The sequence below is a fragment of the Mustela putorius genome, unplaced genomic scaffold (genome assembly GCF_011764305.1).
Source record: "Mustela putorius furo isolate JIRA1106 unplaced genomic scaffold, ASM1176430v1.1 tig00000738_pilon_pilon_pilon, whole genome shotgun sequence".
In the NCBI taxonomy this organism is placed as follows: Eukaryota; Metazoa; Chordata; class Mammalia; order Carnivora; family Mustelidae; genus Mustela; species Mustela putorius.
Genome location: NW_025421463.1, coordinates 544,913 through 566,949, shown reverse-complemented (window position 1 = coordinate 566,949; position 22,037 = coordinate 544,913). Strand labels below are relative to the sequence as shown.

The 22,037-nt window shown below is 62.1% G+C and overlaps 1 protein-coding gene across 2 annotated transcripts in view; it reads right to left on the bottom strand.

Moving 5' to 3' along the window:
- WNT7B (Wnt family member 7B) overlaps positions 1 to 8,295 on the bottom strand; it is a 47,973-nt gene extending 39,678 nt beyond the window's left edge. The window contains exon 1 of one of the 2 annotated variants that reach the window (XM_045083697.1): positions 7,806 to 8,295. In XM_045083697.1, coding sequence (XP_044939632.1) covers positions 7,806 to 7,876 — 71 coding nt within the window. In that variant the 5' untranslated portion in view covers positions 7,877 to 8,295. Of the gene's footprint in view, positions 1 to 3,466; positions 3,645 to 7,805 lie in introns of those variants that run through there. The other variant, XM_004771102.3, reaches the window with a different exon arrangement.
- Positions 8,296 to 22,037: the final 13,742 nt, after the last annotated feature.

Here is a 22,037-nt window from a genome sequence, read left to right as displayed (position 1 = left end):
TCCACTCCTGCAGCTCAGAACAGGGGTCCCCGGAAGTTCCCGGCGCTCACCCGCGGTGCCCACTGCCGCACAGAGCCACATGTGCCTTGGAGTCCAGGTGGCCTGCAGGCCCCACGTGTGCCGGCAGAGAGGAAGTATCTCCATCTCCCAGCCACAGATGAGGAGACTGCAGCCCAGAGAAGCTCCTGGACCGGCCCGAGGCCATACCGCAGAGCACCTCCCACACCTGGACAGATGCAAGCCGGGAGCTGCTGCTCCCAGGGGGAAACCGATGCAGGCTAAGCTGGGCGGCCCGGCTCTGCGGCCACACAGGCTTCACTGCCCGGGGAGGGGGCCTGATTCATCAATGCCCGCCGCCCAGGGTCATGCCCACAGAGTTTCTGGGCCTGCGGTTGGCACCACCAACAAAGCCACAGTGGCCGAGCCGGGAAGAGGCCCAGCCTTGGCAGGGCCGCGGTGAGCGCCCCCCACCACCCCCCACAGCCAGGTGGTCGGTGAGTAACCGCCCCGTCACCCATGACTCACTCAGCTCCCCAGAGCGGGCGGTCACCATGAGAGGCTCGTACCGGAAGACCTGGGGGGGTCACTGCAGCCAACCTCCACATCTGGGAGGAGGAGGCCAAGGCCGGAAGGGACCTGCCCAGGACAGGAGGCCAGCCCGGTCCTGGCACGAGGGCCCAGCCCAGCTGACCATACCACAGCCCTCTTCTGGGCCTCTGGTCCCCCACCTGCCCTCCCGGAGGCCCTCCCTGACCCACCCCCCACTCCCCCCACTGGCCCCAGAAGCTTCTGTTCTGACAACAGTAGCACAGAGAAGGGTAAGGCTGGCCGGAGCTGCCTCGCAAGGGCCAGCCAAGCTCAGCATCAGGCGGGGGCTCAGGGCCCTTCCAGGCCAGCACACCCGTCCGACCCAATCAGTGGCAGGGGCCCAGGCATGCATCTGGGATTCACTATGCACGGACCACAGCCCAAGACAGGGAGCTGGGAGAGCAGCCCAGATGAAAAGGGCAGGATCAATTGTCCACCAGTGTCTGTGATCCCAGCAGTGGGATGCCTTCTGGAAAGTTCTCTGAAGCAGAAAGAAACCTCTGCCCAGGGCTCCTCCTGCCCCTGGAATCCTCGGATCCCACAGGGCCAACCTTCCTAAGTATTCCCGCCGGTAGTGAGGTGGGGTTACTGTTGACCCCCTACAGTTCTCAAAGCCCTTTTGCACGGGCCCCCTCAACGGCATCTGGGCACCAGCGCAGAGCCGCCCACCAGGTGCTGCCCACCGTTCTCACTGTCATCTGTATCCTGGGGGCCCTGCTCCCACCTGTGGCCTCCTCCAGGCCAGCCCAGTACCCACCAAATGGGGCAGGAGAAACCCCAGAGCTCCCGCTCTGGCTCCTGGGAACAGCGAACTGAATCTCCACTCAGGAAAGCCTGGCATCAGGGCTTCCCCCCAGGGGGTGGGGGCTGAAGATCAGGTTGGGCTGGCGTGAGCAGCTATTCACCGAAGGCAAGGCGGGGAGCAGGGTCTGCTTTGCTGCCCCTAACCCCCTACCCTGGAACCCAGCACTGGCCCAGGAACATTTGGAAAACCGTCGCCTTTGGAGAATTTCTCCCAACAAAGCTGGCAATGAACACGCAGGGAGCAAGCCCATGTGGGCACAGATGGTAATCACTGCAGCCCTGGATGGCGGGAGCCCACCGGGAAGGAAACCCTGGGGTCTACACACGCACACAGGGCCCACCACCTGCCCCAGAGCCCCTCACAGCCGCCGCTGCTGTTCTCTGCAGCTCCTGAGCCTGTCGCCCAGCTCCTCCTCTCCGATACCCACTCTAGACAAGCCCCAGAGTTCTCCTGGTTTCCTACCCCTGCACACCTCCCCATTAATGCCAAACCGCGGCCAGCTGGCTCCAAAAATGATTTCTTTAGGCCTTTAGCTGCTGATTGTCTAGCTTAAGATTGAGATGGGAGGGGGTGTTCAGAGGAGGGGGAGGCTTTCCACCTCTGACCTCTGAGAACTAGAGGCTGGGATTCCAAGCCCCCCTTGGTTGATTCATTTCCCGGGAGGGAAGCCGGAAGCAGGACTCTCTAGCCTGGAGCTTTCCTAGCCTGATTTCCCCAAAGATCAGTCGGTCCCAATCCGGCCCCTTTCCCTGCCTGGGGCCGCCGGTCCTCCCCCTCCCACCTTCCCCAGGCGATCCCTCTGCAGCCGGGCTGCCCGCCGGGCCTGGAGCACTCTCTGCGCCCGGACCTTGTAATTATGTCCCACAGCCCGGGAAACCGCGGGCCTCGCAGCATCTGGCTGCGGTTGCGAACTTTTGTTTCAAGATGCGCGACTATTTATAGAAGGAAAACTGGTAGGATAGTAATTTCCTAGGAGTTGGAGGAGAAATTGGCTGCGCCTCTATTAAAAGGGGGTGGGGGCACGGCGATTTATTAGGACTGCGGCCGCGCGGGAGGTGGGGGTGGCGCGGGGAGCGGGAAGGCAGCGCCTGCCCCCTCTGGCCGCGTTAGGCGACCCCGGACGTGGCCCGCGTGTAAAGGAGGGGGAGGAGGAGGGGAGGAGAGAAGGGGAGGGAGAGCTAGCTCTGAGGTTTAATCAGTAGCATCCAGCTTAAATTCCCCCAAACGGCGGTTCCATAAATCAAACTTCTTTTTAAATCGGAGGCCAGAGCATATGCGTCCCATTAGGAATCGGGCGAAGCCACTGCTGCGCCGACGCGCCCCCTCGGCTCCCTGGGCCAGGTCGGGCCCTGCCTGGAGCTTCCCCGAGCCGGGTGGGCGCTGCCGGTCCCGACGCACACGCGCGCCCACGCTCCGCGCACTGCCTTGGCCGGGACACCCGGGCGCACCTCGGCCGACCGCAGGCTCGCTGCGCGCGTCCCCCTCGCCGCCAGGTGAGGAGTGGGCAGTGGCTGGGTCGGGCAGCTCAGCGCCGCGGGAAGGCGCGAGAAGCCGCAGCCACCACCAAGGACAGCTCGGGCGCTGTCTGGTGGGGCGCAGAGTGCACGTGTGCACCAGTGTGTACGCGGGGGAGCGGGTGTGTGCGTGCGGCTCTCTCTCGAGGGCGGCCCAGGCGGGCCGGCCCCGCGAATTTATAAAGGGAAGGGAATGCCGCTGGTCCGGGACTCCGGTGGGACAGCGCAGGGAATCCCCGCGCCGCCGCGCGCCCTCCCGCCGCCGCGCTCCGTGCGCGCAGTCTGGGCCACCCGAGCAGAAGGGCCTCTGGCGAGCCACGTTCTCTCTGACCCCAAAGCCGTAACTTCTCACTGCTGCAGCCGCCCCCAAGTCCTCCCCCTCGGCGCTTTAGGCAGACGAAGACACCCAAAGTCCCAGCCTACCGAGCGCGTCGGGCACCCGGTGCCCCGCCCAGGGACTCCACTGCCGAGTTTCCTACCCGCCCGGCTCCTGCGCCGGAGGCCGAGGAGAGGGCTTCCTCCACCCCCGCCCGCCCCGCGCGCGGCCCGCGGCACTCACAGGTAGCTGCCGCTGGACAGGATGAGAAAGATCTGCGGGCAGTACACGGACAGGAGCGCGCCGCGCGGCGACAGCAGGAGCATGGTGGGCCGGCGCTCCTGAAGGGCTTGGCGGGCCCGGCGGGCAGGGCGCCGGGGCCAGCTGAGGCCGGGGTCTCCGCGGCCTTCCCCGAGGTGGGGCGGCGACGCCAGGCGCTAGGGACCCCGGCGCGCGGGCCCCAGCGCAGGATTCGTCCGTGCCCCGCCGCCAGGGCCGAGCATTGCGCTGGGGCTGGGGCTGGGGCTGGGGCTGGGGCTGGGGCCGCGCGGCGGGCGCTTCGGCTGGAGCGCGGAGAAAGGGGACGGGCAGCGGGTGCGCCTCGGCGGCTGTCTGGCCCTCCGTCCGTCGATCGGTCGGAACCGGCTCTGTCGCTCGCTCTGGCTCAAGTCTCCAAGTCTCTCGAGGCGCGCAGCTGCCATTGGACGGGCCGCCCCTACATCCGCCTCCTCTGCGGGCGGGTTTTTTAAAGGGGAGGCTGACCAGAGCGTGCGACAGGAGCCGCCCCCGGGGCTTGCCCAAACTGCCTTGGCCCGTATCCCCCCACCTCCCCGCCCAGCTTCAGCGAACCACACAGCTCCGGCCGGCTCTGGAAGGTGCACCTGGGGGGGAGGCACCTCGGCGTAACTGCGCGGGGGCGTGCGCTCCTCTTGGGGGGCTGTGCTCGGCAGTCTGTTCTCGCGTTCGCATACATGTGCCTGCATGTGCCTGCGTGTGCCTGCGTGTGCCCGCGGGAGCGTGGGCGCGTCTGTGAGGGCGCAGGTGTGTGCGCACAGACGCACTGTGGGTGCTGCACCTTCGCCCGCGTGCGCCCCTGGGTTTGGTTAGGCGGGCTGCGAGTCGCACACGCTCACCCCAAACAACCAGGCCGGCCGGGTCCCGCAGGACTCACCTGTGCACATGCGCACTGGTGTCTCTGTAGGGTTCTGCCTCGGCGCCTCTTTGGAGAGGCAGTGAAAGGGCACCCCTAATTGGTTCATGGAGAACCCCAAATTTGGCTTCCCCCTCTCGCTTCTTTTGCTCTCCTTTGTCGGGTCGATTGGGGGAGGTGTAGGGAGGAGCAGATTCACAAGGACCCACTTCCTAAACAATTCTTCCCGTGATTTTTTTAAAAGCCAGAAACCCACTTCTTATTTTGAGGTTTTGAGTCCCACCTCCTGCTGTGTGCCAAGCCTAGCTATATATGGATGATCTTGCAGAGACAGTGCGGACCCTGTCCACGGAGCACAAGGCAGGGATGAGGACGAGAGGTCTGTGCGGATATGGCCAGTGGTCCAGGGATGGGGCATTTCCCACCTTCTAGACGCGGCCTGGAGATTCCTGCCCAGCATCCAGACGCAGGGGGCTGCCCCTTCACCTTCATCCCGCTGGACCCCTCTGCCTCTCCCAGGGCGAGAATGGAGCAGGGCTGAGAGTGCCTGAATTCCAATGGCTTGTCCCTGCCCTGGCTTGGCTTCCCCGAGGGCTGGAGGCTGTTCAGTCCAAAAGTGAGGAACCGTGACTCCCCAAAGCCATTTGTTTTGAAATTGCTCAAAACCTGAGGCAAACCTCCTCTTGGGGCCCTGATCCCCAAAGGTGTGGTGAGGCCCCAGTTCTCCCTCCCTGCTGGTGTGGAAGCTTCCCCCAGGGCTCCACATCTGTGTGCTGGCTGCTTGTGCACAAGTGGGGGAGGTTCCCGGTGTGCCTTCACAGACACGCACACGGGCCTGGGTGGGGCGGGGGGAGGGCATGATCACGAGTATCCCTCAGTGCATGTCCCAGTGCAAGCATCTCTGACACTGGCTTGGAACTGCTGCGGCCTTAAAATCCACCACCTGGAGGAGTCCCCAGGGTGGTGAGACCGAGGTCATTGACAGAGACGGCAGCTGGGCTGGTGAGCACAGGTGTTTACTGGGGCCCCACCTCTCCCCCCAGGGCACAGGCACCTAGGACAGACATTCCTTTGCTGTACCCCAAGAAGGATGAGCAGGACTAGAAGGACGTGCTACTGTGACCCCACTTTTCGGATGAGGGAGGCAGACTGGGAGATTAAAGCGCCCATCCAAAGCCACCAATGAAAGTGAGGGGAAGGAATGAAGCCCAAACCTTATCCTGGATGTACTTCATTCCCAAGTCATTAACCCTTCTGGTCACATCTGGGCCCAACTGCCCCCCCCCACCCACACCTTGTGCAACCAAGATGGCTTGCAAAGACAGCAAGCCACACTCCCCCCACCCCCACCCAGCAAGGTGGGCTGCAGGGGCTGTGTAGTGACCCAGGTGGAGTCCGCTCCCCTCAGTGGATCCCATTGGATCCCTAGCTTTCCCGGATGTGGTTCTGCAGGGTGTTTGGAGCCTTGGTTTTCTCCTCTGCCCCCAGGAACGTGTGTTTCAGGCGGCACAGCAGGGGAAGGAGCTGCCCACCCTGGGGTCCCTGAGTGGAGGCAGAAGGCGGCATCTGGCTCTCTTGCCGGCTCCCAGAGAGGCCTGCACACAGGCTGGGTCTCCCTCCCTCCCTTGTCTCTCTCTACTCAGACACAGGCCACCACCGTGTTCAGGATGGCCAGAGCCACAGTCCCATTTACAGACCAGAGAGGGAAGCTGCTTTGTGTCTGGGGGTCAGTAGGTCCATCACACAGGCCTCTCAGCTCTGCAACCAGCCCTGGGAGCCCAGGATGGGCACCACCTTGATCCCTTTTTGCTGCCTTGGGTGGGGAGGGAAAGGTCCTGGAGCGCTTCCCACAAGCTGGGGGGTGGAGGGCTGTTCTGTTGGATGACTCCTGTCGAGAAATGGGTGCCGGTGCTAGGAGGAGGGGTCCGCGGTGGAGGCCAGAGCCAGTCCCAGCTCTGCCTCTTACTCTTGGGGACTAGTGAATTGGCGTCCCTTGCTCAGTTTCCTGATCCTTAAAACGGGGACCTAACCCTAGGATGGCCAGGAGCGGACAAGGCCTTAGTGCTGAGGACCAGGGAGAGCCTCAATATGCCCATGACTTTTGGGGCTCTAGGGAGAGACACTGCAGGGCTGCTGGGTTCCGGACACAGTGCCTCCCTCCCAACCCCCAGCCCCTGGCGGACGCAGTGCAGCTCCCTCACCTCTATATGGAACACCCAAGAACACAGCCTGCACAGACCAACAGTAAACAGAGCCACCAGCAGCCCTAGGCTCACCAGCCCAGGCCTGCAGAACTGAGGTTAGGGCTGGGTCTTCCCGCCCAGGCCTCAGTCCCTGCCCGCTGGGCCTCAGTTTCCCCATCAATAAAATGGCGGACGGGGCGACCGAGGGACCGGCGATAGACGGAGGTGATGATTCTCAGGTGGTGCTTCTAACCTCCCAGCCTGGGACGCCGCGTCTCCGCCTCCCCACGGCCTGTTCACCGCCTGTTCTCCGGCCAGAGGCCGCCACTGGCGCACAGTAGGGGCGCAAGGCGCGGCTGGGCGCGGGCGGTGGGCGACCCCCCCCCAACGAGGTGCACCGCACCCCCCTTCACGGTCACATCGCCCCCCCCAACCCCCACTTCGAGCAGGGCCGAGACAGCTTCTGTCTAAAGGAGATCGCAGCCCAACAGGTAAGGACTCGGCTGGGTTCAGGAATGTGGAAATACGACTCGGAGCTGCTACTGCAGCGAGCAGTGAGCCCGGCCCGCCGGGCCGCACGAGGGGGAGCGCGGCGAGAGGGGGCCGGGCCGAGGGCCCAGGGCGGGCGGGGGCTCGGGCCCCGGACCGAGCCCGAGGCGCCGGGCCCGCCGCGCGGCCCATCCCGAGCCAGCCGGACGAGTTGTCAAGGCAATTTCAACACGTCCGGGTGATGGATAGGGTCGAAGGGCCCGGGCAGGTGCCCCGGCCCGGCGGGCTCGCGGCCCGGGTGCTCGCCCCCCGCCCGCCCAGGCCTCCCCGGCCGCCCGACGCCCCCGGCTCCTGGCCCCGGCGCGCCCTCCAGACGGCGAGCGCTCGGCCCGGGCTCGGCGCCCAGCGCAGCCCGGGGGAGGGAAGGCGCGTCCCACCCCCAGGGCCTGGAGCCCAAACAGGTGAAAGTACGCGCCGGGCACGCTCGCCGCTACCCGCGAGCCTGGCCGCCGCCGCCTGCGCGCCCCGCTCTCCTTCCACCCGCCCCGGACTCGGCGCACTTCGGGAGTACCTGCCGTTCGTGGCGTTTGGGGGCGTCTCTGCTGGGCCGGGGCGAGGGTCCGACACGCAGGCCAGCCCCGGATCCCCAAGAGCCTCCTGTACTTCCTCGGGCCCTAGGTCTCCGCCGGGACCCTCTGGAACCGGTTCCTCCTGGCTGCCCCTACCCGGGGCTACGGCCCCTGCCCGCGGGGATACTCACCCGAGCTTCACGTAGAGGACGCCAAAGCAGAGAAACACGTAGAAAATCCACTTGCGAAAGTTTCTGTGCATGATCCAGGGAGGGGAGCTGCGCCATAGACAGCGGCGGCCGGAAGGGACGCGCGAGCGGGGCGGGGAGCCGGCAAGGGCAGGGGGCTTCGGTGAACCGCTCTCAGCCAGCGCTGCGGCTCGGGCGGCCGGCGACGCGCGAGCACCCGGCGCGCGCTGCCACCATGGTGAGCCCGGGGCGCCGCTGCCTCCGCCGCCGCGTGCGCCCGGGGAGTGACCTGGGCCGGGAACCACGACCTCGGAGCAGGGCTGAGAGATCGCAGGGCACGACGAGCGCCGGCGGGGGCCGGGCCGAGCTCTGCGGGCGGGCGGGCGCTGCCTCCACTGGGCGCAGCCGCCTGGGGCCGTGCGCGCCTCGCCGAGCTCCGCCGCGGCCAATGTGTCCGCACTTGTCCGCCTCCCCAGGTGACTCGCGGCCCCGGCAAGCGAGCTGCGAGAGAACGAGCGCGCCCCAGGTAGGAGGATCCGCCTCCCGCCCGCCCTCCTCGCTCGCCGCGCGCTCTCTCTCCCTCGCTCCCGGGCTCTCCCCTCCCTTTTCTCCTCCCTCCCCCGTGACACACAAACACATCCACCCCCCCCCCCCACATACACACCCCTCCCCAGGCCCGCTCCCTTCCAAACGGCCTCCCGGGACTGGTCAGGAGGAGGGGAACTGGGTGTGCGGAGTTGGGCGGGGGTGAGGGGGGTGGGGGTGGGGGCAGGGGAGGGTACGTCTCCGAAGAGACACCTGCGGTGGGCCTGGCCTCGATGCTGGCAAGGGGGTGGGGGTGGGGCGCGGGGGGAACGTCTGGTACAGATCGCAGTGCCCACTCTCTTCCAGTCTCTAGTGCGGGGGAGGCAGAGACCACCCACCCCCATAGGCGTTCTTGGCGGGCTTCCCCTTCCCCCAGCAATTATACACTTGGGGTCCTCCTGGGCCACACCCTTAGCCCAAGTATCGCTAGCTCCCTTACAGACCTCCATGGAGCCCTCCCCCAGCACCCAGGGTCACCCCCACCTGTCAGCACTGCTGCGGGAGAGACTACCCCAGAGGGGACAGGGAAGGGACAGACAGGCCTAGACTGATGCAGGCGGATGGCTCGGCAGTCATCCTGTAGAAGCCATTGGACTAAGCACCATGATGGGAGTGGATAGGAGGATGTTGAGGGACCCCCTTGGCTTTGGGAGAGGCTCCCCACCCCCAGGGGTTCCCTGCTTCGCCTCTCCCACTGCCTCTGCTCAGTCTCCTCTGCAGTGTCCAGCTCAGTGTCCACGTTCAGAGCCCAGAACTCCAGGTCTACCTGGCTGCAGCACCTTGCACATCCCCAGTGGTCCTGCTTGGCACAGCCCTGGGCAAGTGGGTGGCCATCGGGCAGACCCTGTCCCACCAGAGCTCTGTCTTTCCCAAGGGGCAAGCCAGGGACCAGCCACCTAACGGCTGATCTGGCCAGGTTCCTCTGCTGTTCCGCGAGTTCTCAGCCCTGGACTCCGTCAAGCCACTCTTGGAGGAGTGCATGGAACTGGGAAGCACTTAATTCCCGAGGGCCAGTGAGAGGGAGACTCGCTGTGGAGGGCATAGGGCAGGGGCAATTGTTTCCAGCCACCCTGAGTGCCACCTCGCCAAGCCCCAGCCTGGGGAAGCCTAACTCAGAACCTACTTACTTGCACCCCTGCGTTCCTGCTCAACTCCCCGCCCCACACCCTCTTAATCCTTCTCAAGTCCCTAAACCTTCGCGCGCAAGCCATTCCTCGGCCCCTCGACTGGAGGCCAGGCGGATGGGGAGGGTTCCCAGGTGGAAACGTCGGTGAGTAATCACAGGCAGGGAAACTGAGGCACAGAGAGACGTGGAGGGACCGTGTCAACCTCGCTCAAAGTGTTCCTTGCGCCCCGGACATCCCGTTCAGTGAGAATGGGGAACGGAGCGCTGCAACCGGAGGAGGCGAGGAGCCCTACCCGCCCGCGGCAGGAGCGCGGCCCGCTGGGGGCGGGGAGCGGCGGGAGGAGCCGGCGCGCGGGCGGATGCTGCCACCCGGCGGCGACACCGCGGACGCTCGGAGGGTGCGTCCGAGCCCGCACTGCGGGGCCCGGGCGTCGCGGGCCGCCGGGCCAGGCCGGACGCCGGGCTGCGAGGCGAGCGGTGTCCCCGACCGGATTAGAGTCCGCGGACCGCCCCGCGGCCCCCCAGCCCCGGTCCCAGCGTCCGTCCATGCGGCGAATCCTCGGGAGCTGCGCGGCGCCGGCGGGGCTTCCCTGCTCGGGTCTAGCGACCGCGCCGCACCCACCGCCGCCCACCCCGGTCCGATGCGGGCCTCGGAAGCAGCCGGGCAGGGTGCGGCAGGGCGGGGAGAAGAGAGAGTTGCGGCGGGCGAGCGGGCGGGACCCCTGAGTTCGCTTGGTCTCGACCTGTCGCTCTGTGCCTCAGTTTCCCCGCGAGGACCGGACGTAGAGCAGAGCCTCTCCAGACGCGGAGGGACCGTGTCGCAGCGTCGTGCTGCCCCCTGCTGGCCGCGTCTGGCAGGCGGCGCGGGACAAACGTCGGGAGGGCCGGTATGGCGGGGCTGGGTTCAAGACCTCTAAGTCGCTTCCTCAGCAGTCTGTGATTCCTCCTCCGTGTCTCCAGGGGAGTCTCTGAATAGCTTCAAGGTTGGGGGAATCTGGGGTGGGAAAGCTCTACGAATCCCCTTCCCGTGTGTGTTTGTGTTTGTGTGTGTGGACGGGTGCACACCCTCATGTACATACCAAAACACCAAACTAGTTCCTGCCCCAGGGCCTTTGCACTGACCGTCCCTTCTAGCGCAGCGCTCTTACCCAGGTTCTGTGTGACCCTAGCGTAAATATCACAAATCGGAGGGGCCCACACATTCCTCTTCCCAAACATATTCACTGGTATTCTCTATCCTAACAATCTGCTGTTCCCTTTGTGACATTGAAGACAATATGCCATTACTTGCTCCCTATCACTAGCCTATAAGCTCCATGGGCCCATCTTCACATCTGCTTTGGTTCTCACTCAGTCAAGTGCTCAACAAGCAGTTGTCGAAGGAACAGATGATTCTCCAGGAGGCAGCCGACATCCACAACCCATAATGTTACAAGCCATGGAGAGCAGGGACTGGACATTGCATCCTTTCAACCTTGAGACGGGGCTCAAGCACCATCTCCAGCATTGGCCACACCCTGTTCTTGCTGCCTTTCTCCTGCCTTGCTCTTGAGTCTTTTTACTGGCTTCAATGTCCAAGTGTTTCCTGAGCCCCCACAACTCAGGTTGCACTGAGTGTGTGTTGGGCACAGTCTAGACAAGGAGCGGGTCCCCAGCTGTGGGACCTCACACAGCCTTGTGCAACGGAGTTATCACACTTATTGCATAAAATGAGGAACTAAGATGAAGAAGGAAGTGCTTGGCCAAGGTCACACGGTTGGTGAAGCTGGGACTCGAACCCAGGTCCATCAGGCCCAGACACTGGGATCCTTCCACTGCCCGTCTCAACCACCAGGGAGACGGGGTCTGTGCCCCATGGAGTGGAAGATACGGGGCACACCGCCCCCATCCTGATGCGGGGAATCCCCAGTTCAGTGAGGGAGCACAGTGTGGGACGAGGCCCAAAGACAGCAGGCCCAGAGGAAGGTCCCAGCGGCACTGGGCAAACCCTTGGGGTAGTGAGGTACATGAGAAGGGCCTGAAAAGGAACAGATTTGTGGTAGTGGAATTTCTAATGGCCCCCAAAAATGTCCTGCCCTAATCCCTGGGACCAGGAATATGACAACATATCACACCCATTCCTGTACATGGCAAAGGTGTGATAAGGTTACGAATCAGTTGACTTTGAGTTCATCAAAAAGGATCATCCCAACGCACCTGACCTAATCCTTCCCGCCCTTAAAAGCAGAGAATATTCTTGTGGCCTCATGGCAAGGAATGCAGATGGCTTCTAGGAGCTCAGAGCAGCCCCTGGCTGACAGCTGCAGTGGACTGGGGACCTCAGGCCTACAGTTACAGGACCTGAATTCTGCCCGGAAGCCACCAGCTGAGCCCCTGCCCTGTCCACATGTGGGTTTCCACATTGTGAAACCCGGAGCAGAGAATCAGCCACGCCTCGCCGGCCTTCTGAGCACAAAACTGTAGGGTCACAAATGCATGTAGTTTTAAGCTGCTACACTTGTGGAGATCGACCACACAGCAGTATGAAACCAGTACAGTATAATTTGGACACGCAGAGATAGGGAAGCGGAAATCCAAATGATCGAACCGTATGAGCAAGGGCTTCTGGGTGCTGGGAAGTCGTGGAGCAAAGTAAAAGATGAAACCAGAAGGAGACAGGGGCTCAGACAGAGAAGTCCGAATGCCATGCCGAGGAGCACGGACTCCATTTCAAGGGCACTGGGGAGCTATTGAAGATTTACAAGGGAGAGAGCCCACCTGAAGTGGGCCCTGAATGGAGTGTCCCCAGCTTGCCTGAGCAGCCAACCCCTAGGATGACTCCAGACCTACTTCTGCAGGATGGTCCTGGGGAAGGGGCCTGGGAACCTGCATGTTTAGTAAACACTCAGGTGATTCCGGAGATCAGCACATTTGGGGAACGCTCCTATTGGACAAATACAGAAACAGTTGAATATTCCGAGCCCACATCCCAGATCCTCTCTGTGCACGAGGTTTTCAAGAGCCCCTGTCGGGGGGTAGTGGTTGTGGGGAGGAGCCCCCCTTGGTGGGAGGGCAGAGCACCTTCTGGTGAGTGGGAACCAGAGCCCATCTGGGAGAATAGGCTGAGGGAAACAGATGAGCTCCAGCGGAAGCCTGAGAGAGCCTTCCCGGGAGTCTTCCTGACGGCCCCAGTGTGCTGCCAAGGGCTCCCCCAGAGAAGGGTGGACCGAGACCGAGCTTCCCCCTCTCCCTGGGGGTGGTGGCGGAAAATGAGGACCCCACGCCCCCAGACAAGTCCTGGAGCTTCACAGGACTGCACCGGTGCCCAGGGGCCCCGAGAACTAGAAGGAGTGAGCGCCTGGAGCCAGTGTCTGTCACCACGAACAGAACGTGCAGCCCACCCTGCGACTTCTGACCTCCGCGGAAGTTCCAGATCCGGGATGTCAGGTGTCTGCCGGCGGGCTCAGGGCCACCTTGGAACAAACTTGCTGCTCAGCTCAAAGGTGGCAGGGGTCAGGTTGGCCCCTGCAGAGGCAAGCATCACCCATGGTTACCTTGGTGACAGGCTGTCCTCCGCCTGTCTCAACAATCAGGTGAGTGTCACTGCCTAAACTTCTGGCGGACGGAGGCGCAGAGAGAACCCCACCAACCCGGGCTGAACTGTGATTCGAGAGAGAGGTGAACCTTTCCTGTATCATCCCCTATGGCGGGGAAGTTGTTACAGCGGCTGGCCTGACTTACCCTGACTAATGCGGACCCCGCCTGCCTGGCCATGCAGGCTGACTCTCCCCGACGGCGTGCCACTTGAACGCAGGGAATCAACAACTCGGCCTCGGGGGCAGGAGACATGGCCTAGAGCCCCTGTTCAGACTTCCAGCTTAGAGTGGCTCCTGGCGAGCAGCAACACAGCTACTGCAAGACAGAAAATAAAAGTCCAGGCAAAGCCCCGTAGTCAGGGATGGCTTGTAGGCGGGTGATCTACCTTCAGTCATCAGAGGCCTGCACCTGCCCCCAAAGGATCGTCATGGGGGAGGGAAAAGAGGGCAAACTGTCCCTGTTTAGCTCTGAGACTTCCCACCCCGGCTTTTGCAAGTCAAAGGGAGGGTCTAAGAAAAGCAAGGAAGGAGTTGACAGTGTCACGGCGCGATGGAGAGAGAACTGGCGCCATCTGCTGGATGAAGGCCACGGGCTGGGGGAGCCGGAGACCATAAAGGACATGGGACTCGGGATATTTGGGGCCAGAAAGGCAGAAGGGCGGGTGGGAGCTAGGACTTGGGGCCAGCACTAGGAGAACACTCGGGGACAGCGGGGGCTGGACTTTGAAGAGTTGCTTGGACACGCTTCAAGAGAATGCCACATGCTTGCCCGGGAGAAGGGCTTACTATTCAGAGGAATGACCAACCATCCCAGGACAGAGGGGGTCCCCAGGATGAGAGACTTCCAGTTCTAAAACCATACAGTCCCAGGAAAGCCAGGCCACGTTGGTCACCCTACCACAGTACCTCTTGTTCTCATTGCTTCGGATCCGGAACCTTCCACCAGTTCCCAGCACCTGCCAGCACATGGTCCATGAACGGTCCATCAGAAAGACGTCTGTCAGCCTGGGACCCAGGATTTCCACTCCCTCCCAGATGTCCCTGTGCAAACAACTTCCCCTCCTTCTTTTCAGTGACCCAGGACACTCAGAAGCCCCACAGGACAGAGGGTGGGAGCAGCGATGGGCAGCGAGTATGGAAAGAAAGAAAAGTGCTCCTATTGGTATTTGCGTGGGAGCTGGCCTCAGTGAAAATCACCCTGAGGGCTCCACACACCACATTTGCGGAGGGCGGTTAAAGCCCTCCTCAGGCTCTAACTTTTTGCTCCCACCCCAAAAGGAAAGATGAAAATGGGTGACCCAGGTCCTGAGAGTAAGAATTTTGATAAGAACTGTACTGATCCAGGATGCGGCAGACGTCTTCCGTAAAGGACCAGACAGCAAAGCGCTCTGGCTTTGCGGCATGCAGTCTCCTCTAACACGTCCACTTTCTTTACAGCTCTGCAACAGCGTCAAACCCACTCTTAGCTTGGGCATTTGACCCCAGGCCAGTGCTCGCTGACCCCTGTATTAGTCAGACTTCTGCCATCACAGATAACAGAAGCTACACTGTAAGGAATGGAAAAGGAGAACCAGCGATTCTTGTAACTGGAGCTTCCAAGGCAAGGGGAGCTTCAGGTACAGCTGCATCCAGGGCTCAGGTGAAATTGCCAGTGATTTCTGTTTCTCCTGCCCTTGGTTCTGCTCACCTAGAAGTTAGCCTCAGCCTCAGGCAGTCCCTCTCCACCCTGCCCAGTGGCCTCTGCCAGCTCAGGCCTCCGTCTTGGCACTCACAACGGCGAGGAAAAGAGCTCCCTTTCCTGCCTTCGAGCAGCACCACAAGATGGCCTGTCGCTGCTTGTGTGTAGTCTGGACTGGGTCATGGGCACTGTGGCTGCAGCGGGAAGCATGGGCCTGGGTCCCATGGGGTTTGGGAACCCAGGCTTGGGTCATTCTCATCCAGAAGGCACAGACTCAGAAAGGGGAAGCAGCGGCCCCTCGAGGAAGATGGAAGGAGACGAGTGAGTGCCAGGCAAGAGGAGAGCCAGAGTCCGCCACACATCACAAATGTTCCATTTAACACAAACGTATAGGACAGGATCCATTCATTCATTCAGCCTCAGCACGGCCCTGAGGAGGGAACAGAGCCACAGTGGGGACCGGGTGGGGCTCGGGGCCTGGAGGGCGTTGCAGCCCCAGAAGCTTGCTGCTGCACGTTCCATCAGTCGGCCAAAGAAGAAAGGCCACGGGTGTCTCTCCAAAGATGCCAATGGGACACTGAGGAAAATTCAAGGTCCGTTCCTCATGTGAGAAAAACAAGCAGACCACAAACAGAAACTTGGAAACCTTGGACCAGAGACTCATTCCCATGACGGGAAGTACTTGGACTTCACCAGCTCGCCCTCACCCCCTCCCTGCCCCCAAGGCCAGCCATTTGTGCCTTGGGTGTTCTGGGCTCTTGCTATGCACCCCCCAAAGCCATTCAGCCTGGAATCTGGGGCAGCAGTCTGCGGCCCTACCTCTGGGCCGTTTCCCTGCTGTTCCATGCTGTTCCCCATCTGAAATTCCTTTCCAGCTCTGACCACTGACGTCTCGAGCTGTTAGGATGGATCAGGCCATGAAAGACGCTGAAAGCCAGGCCAGCACCTTGGACCGTGCACCATGGACGTTCGGGTCTGGATCACTCTCTGTGATGGGGTCTCTGCTGTGCCCTGAAGCCCACACCTGCTAGACCCAGGTAGCACCCTTCCCCCCAGTTGTGTCTCCAGTCATTGCCCATGTCCGCTGGGTGAGGTGGGGGCAGTTCGGGCAGATACAAGGCTTGGACGTTTCTGAGTGGAGGATGCAGGTTCCACACCCAGTGCCTGACATACCCACCCCCAACATGCAAGTATTGTGTTTCTATTGGCCCCTCTAGGCCTTTCCCAGCTTCGGGTCTGGAGGATGTGGCCCCAGCTCCTTAGTTTAGAGACCTCCCCAGTCATCCTGCTGGTACCACGTGATCCACTCAGACCCTAACAGCAGAGCTTGAGCAAGACACAGATGTACTTTTCTTTCCCATAAAAGAAGTCGAGAAGTAGGAAAAGTAGGACTAGGATAAGGGTGGTACATGTCACCTGGGACCCAGACTCCTGCTAGCTCCTCCCTCTGCCTTCTCAAGCATGTGTCCCTTCGCCTCTGAGTGTGAGATGGCTGCTAGAGCTCTGCCATCACAGCTACTTCCCAGGCCCTAAGAAGGAAGAAGGACCAAAGAAGGGCATGCTTCGCCTGGTTCCTGGACACACCCACTGACTTCTCACTGGCCAGGACTTGGTCACATGGCTAGCTCTAGGTGCAAGGCAGGCTGGGAAATGTAGTCTTTTATCTGAGCAGTATTACACCCAGCTAAAATTGGAGCTCTGTTATGAAGGCAGCTGCGGAGATGGTCACCAACCTCTCCCCACTCTGTGATCAATTCAGATGTCCCCTGCCTGGATCCACCCAGCCGGTGGGCAACGAATTATTCAGACCTCCTCCCTGGATTAGTATTATTATTAGTAATATGGATTATTCAACCTAGCCTGCAGCCAGGTCCGGGAATTCTGTGCTGAAGGATAAAGGAACAGGCGGACACACCACCCCACCCCCGCTCCCAGCCGTTCCTGTTCTCCAGAAGAGAGCTGAGTAGGACCCACGCTGGGCTGCTCCAGTCAAAGCCGTTGAGGCAGGCAGGGCTGGGGAGGTGCGGGAGAGAGGCTCGTTGTCTAACGGGAGCACTTCTGTTCTCTGCTCCTTGCCCGTGAGCTGCTCCCTCTAACTTCTCGTACCCTCCGTGCCTCTGAAACCAGGTGTAGTCTTTAGAAACCAGGACTGAGTCCCCAGCTTCCCCAGCCACGCGGGGAGTGACTGGCCGACCATTTGGGGGACTGGGAAACTGAGCTGGGGACTCGCCCTTAAGAAGCTGGATTAACTGAAATGTTATTGCAACTGTAGCCATAATCCCATTTGCCGCGTTGATCTCCCAGAATGAATGGGGTGTTCGTTCCTTGTCTCGGGCCCCAAAAGCCATGGCCCCGGAGCTGACCACTGAGTGCCAGGACACCTGGGACGTGGCCTCCGTGCCCCCCATGACTCACAGTCAATATCAGGTCGGAGCCTGTGCTCTAAGGGGGGGGAAGAGAGCCGCTGCCCAAGGAGGGAGAAAGCTGCCAGAGTCACCCGGTGACCAAGACAGGACTCACACCCCAGTGTACTGGCCCCAGCATCCAAGGGGGCCCCCTGGGCTTCCTGCACCATAACCCCTCCTTTAGCTGTCACAATCCAGCATCCTACCCACGGACTGGGGTCCCCGGCCCTCACGAGGATTTGCTTGCTTGCACACATCGCCCAGTGCAGGGACTCCGGGCGGTGGGGGCCTTGACCCCGCCCCTCAGCCCCTCCACGGGGGCTCCTCATCTCAGCCTGAGACACAGGCCACCCGACGGCAGCATCCAGGCTGCCAGCATCCAGGCTTGGCCCAAGAATTGCCTCTGCAGCTCAAGTTCTGGGCCTCAGTTTGGTCAGCTGTGAAATGGGAGGTTGTCACTGAAGCTGAGGCCTTGGCCAGCCGTAATGTCCCATGACCTCCCTCCCCAAATCTGGTCCTCCCTCAGAGCCCGCCGCAGAGGACACGGACCCTGACCCAGGCCTTACAAGCCAATGTGGCTGGAATGAGAGCTTGCAGGGGGAGCGGATGGGCCTGGAATGGACTGATGTCGGGTCTCCAGTCCTTCACAGGAGGACGGCCGCAGGAGCACATACGTACGTATGTAAAGCAAATACATCCCGGGGGCAGGTTGCCTGACAGGGTCCACGGGACAGATGTATCTTTCTGTGGCCAGGAAAGTCCTCTTAGGGGCCCAGAAATAGAGGTGCAGACTTTCTGAGGCCCCAAGATATTCACTATTCCCCCTGGGACCTGTGGTCCAGGATGGGCAAGTGTGGAGGACCCCCAGGATAGCAGCGCATTGTCAATGATTTGGGACAGAGGCTCATTCACCAGCCCCAGGGACGGCAGGAGGAAGAGGGGAGACCACTGGCTGCATCTGACGGAGACCCAGAGCCCCGGGGTCCCTGGGACAGCCACAGAAACCGACACGCGCCTAGGGCTGTGCACCAGACAGGGGTGTTCAGGGAAGGCTTCCCGGAGGAGGGTGGCTGTTGCTGAGCCCTGAACGATGAGCCAGGCGGACCGCCCAGGGAACAGTCTCCTGGGCTGAGGGACCAGCATGAGCAAAGACATGGAGGGGAACAAGAATAAGGTCCATCCGCTGAGGAGGGAGGCCACGCGGGCCTTGGTTTCCCTGCAGTGTTGGTGAGTGACTTCCTTTCAGAAGCTCCACGAAGCTTCCAAGAAGTTTCCTTCAGAAGCTTTGATCTTTAGAAAGGAATAATGCCTGCCTGTCCCCTAGCGTCCCTGCAGGCACGTCCCTGTGGTCCCCAGGAGCACTGTCCCTGCACCTCCCCCTCACCAAACCCACTTGCACTGAGGCTCCAGCCCAAGCCCCCACCAACCCCTCCAGCCCCACAGACTGTGTACGGTGACCCCTCATGGTCTGTTTTTGGATACATTGCCTCTCCCAGCCCCGCTTCACCATGAAGCTCCTGAAACCCCTCATCAGCCCACTGAGGTGGCTGGCACCTCCTCCAAGGAGCCCTCCTGGTTGCCCCAGGTAAGCCCAAGATGCTCCCTCCCCTTGGTCTGTGCAGCCCCTTTGCCCTTCATCTCAGCCTGGATCCTGAAGTGCTGTCCAGGGGCAGGGGCTGTCCACAGGCCAGGCTACTGTGGGTTGCCTGGGATGACCGTGCAGAGACCTTCTTTGATGAGTGATGGAGGGGGTGGCGGAGAGGGTGCGGGGGTATTTTAGAACATAACAAGAAGGAAAACCTCTTCTCCACCCACTGGGTCCAGTTTTGAACCTGGATTTGCCCCCACATGTTATAAGCCTCGGACAAGAGCAACCACTTCTGCCTCAGTTTCCCTGGAAGTGACTGGAGGAGAGGGTTAGGTGACCCAGTCATGCTAAAAAGTTCTGTACCCGGTTCTGATGTGAGGGTTCTTTTCCCCACCAAGCGGTCCTTGGACACCAGCTGGACGTCCTACAGTGGGACTGGCTGTGACTGTCCACTAAGAGACAGCGTGGGGCCCACGGGTTAAGGACCCAGTCCCACAAATCTGCCCCCACCTTCAGAAGCCAGACACAAGTCCCCCTCGTCCCCTGTGCTTCTGACCGATGGTTACAAGTCAGGGGTTCCCATGACCCCCTCCTGGGTTCCATGAACTTGCTAGCAGGGCTCACAGAGCTCCGAGAAACGTCCCACTCCCACCCCGCAGGCTTGCAGGCACGGTGCGCTCAGCAGCGGCCCCAGGGAAGGAGGCAGAGGGCGGGGCGTGGGGAGGGGGCACCCTTCTCCTGCCCCCGCTCCCACTCCCCAGCCTGGAGGCCCCCCCGCAGGTGCTCTGGGGTCTTGACTCAGTTACGTGGGCCTGAGTGATGACTTCAGTGGCCCCTGGCGACCCATCCGACCTCCACTCCGGCCGCTCTGCTCTAGGGGTCAGGGAGGGGGTCGGGAGGGCGGAGACGGAAAACCCCCACCCCCTCACCCACCACCAAGTGGGGTCTCCTGGGGACCAGCCCCCAGCCTCAGGTGTGGACCAAGCTTCCTCGTGACCGTGACAGAAGACCCTGTTGTTCTGAGGCCAGAAATGGCCTGAGGTCCAGCTCCGTGTTTCTCATGATGAATCCCAGTGTCCCCGTCCCAGCTCTGCCCATCCGTCCTGGGCCCGGGGCCTCTTCCATCTGCATGGTCACCCTCTCCGCCGTGGGCACAGTCAGAATAAGGTCTGGGCCACAGAGCCCCCAAAGGCTGGCCCGGCCTGGGGACAGAGCTGAGTCGAAGGAGGTGGGTCCCTGTGAGACACGGACCCAGAGCTCCTCGGTGACAAAGCCGGGGACTCCTCCCGTCCTGGGCTCGCAGCCCCTTCTGTGCCTTGGGGCACAGCACTCACGCCTGAGGAATCAGACGTCTCTGCCTCCCCTTGCACCCTGCCCACTGTGCTTCCTGACCTGTCCCCAGACTCGAGGCTGCAAGTCTTTGTTCCCAGGCAGCCCTTGACCTTGGAGTCCGCCCCCTTCTTGGTTTCTGCTCCGGGTCCCCGACAACTCCCAGTGCGCCCACCAGAGGGCGCGCTGCAGCCGGGAAAGGATGTGACCGCGGGCTCTGGCCGTGAGTCAGGGACGCGGCTGGAGGGACAGACGTCCAGAGAGCCGTGTGTCCCCCGCACGGCATTCACCTCTCCGTGGTGACAAACTGGGGGGTGGGGGGGCTGTGAGGTGGACGTGGCGAGGGCCCAGGTAGCTTCCGGCTGCGCCCCCGCCCCACGGGGGACACGGAGACCCAGTGGGCAGGAGGAGCGCCGGAATGTGGGGCCCGCATGGGGCCGAGGGCGCGGAACGGGACTCCCAGAGGCCACCCGAGATGGCTGACGAAGATTGGTGCACATGGCTCAGGTGTCGCGCCTGCCTTCCTCCTCTGGCAGACACATCCGCGGTGTGTCCACTCCGGGCCATTGTGGCTGGAGCTGCAGGCCACGTGGGGGCGGCCAAGCCCCTGCTCTCTGCTCTCCTGGGGTTTGCCCACGCGTGGGGCCCGGGTCAGACACTGTTTCACTTTTTTATTTTTTTAAGACTTACTTGTTTGCGAGCGGGAGCCCTGGGGGAGGGCAGAGGAGAGACTCTGGGGCCGACCCCCCCTCCCCCCGCGGAGCCTGACTGGGGCGGGGCTTGATCCCGGGACGCCGAGATCACGACCTGAGCGGAGGTCAGGAGTCTCGCACTTAACCAGTGGAGGTCCCCAGGCACCCGGTGTTTCACTCTTGGAGGGACTGCCAGACTGTGTTCCCGGGGCCTGCGCCCTGGACACCCCGGCCGGAGCGCCCCGGTTTCGCCGAGCTCTCTTGTCAGTGCGCCCCGTGTTTTATCTTTATCCTGATTGTTGTAGCCTCCCAGTGGATGTGAAGTGTCTCCTTGTGCTTCCTGCCTTTCTGGGGTGGGATAATACCCTGTGCGCTCCCTCGTGGTCCGGAGGGAGAGGGACCGCGATGCCACACTAAGTCCCCAGTGGTGGCTAAGGCAGCGATAGGGGCCGCGGAGCTGGGGAGAAGTCAGCGCTTCAGGGAAGTTTCTAGAAGGCGTGAGGGTCGAGGTGAGTTGGCCAGCGGAGCAGGTGGGCGTCTACTGAGGCTGGGGACACCGGGGCAGCAGGGGACACACAGACAGTCCTCCTTGATGGTGGCAGAGTCCGGAGGGGGAGGGAGAAAGGGCCGGAAGCTACACACATAGACACACACACACACACATCTCACACGCACACACCTTACACGCACCACACACCCGTGCACTCCCCACACACTCCACACACCACACACAGACACACACCAGAGAGAGGGCTGTGAGGTGGACGTGGCGAGGGCCCAGGTAGCTTCCGGCTGCGCCCCCGCCCCACGGGAGACACGGAGACCCAGTGGGCAGGAGGGAGAGAGACACACTCATACCCCGCACACACGCACGTTCTGCACACACAGGTGTGCACGCCACACGTACACACACTCTCTCCCTCTGTCTCGGCCCCACCGCGGCTCCCTCACTCAGCAATATGTCAAGCAAGATCTTCCCGGCGGCGTGCTGTGCGCTGGGCTTTATGCGAAGAGATGTCGGAGATTCCAGAATAGGCAAAAACTTGAGTGTCTTCCCCTTGGAAAAAAAAGAACAATGGGGCCGACTCTAACGGGTGAGAAAGCCGGTCAGAGCTGCCGCAGGCCCCTTCTCAGTGCTGGAAGAGTCCTGGACACCAGAGAGAGCAGAGAGCCGGCAGATCCTGGAGGGCTTCCCAGAGGCAGCCCTGCTTGGCTGAGTCTGTGGGGTGGGGCGCAGAACCCACGGGGTTCAGGATG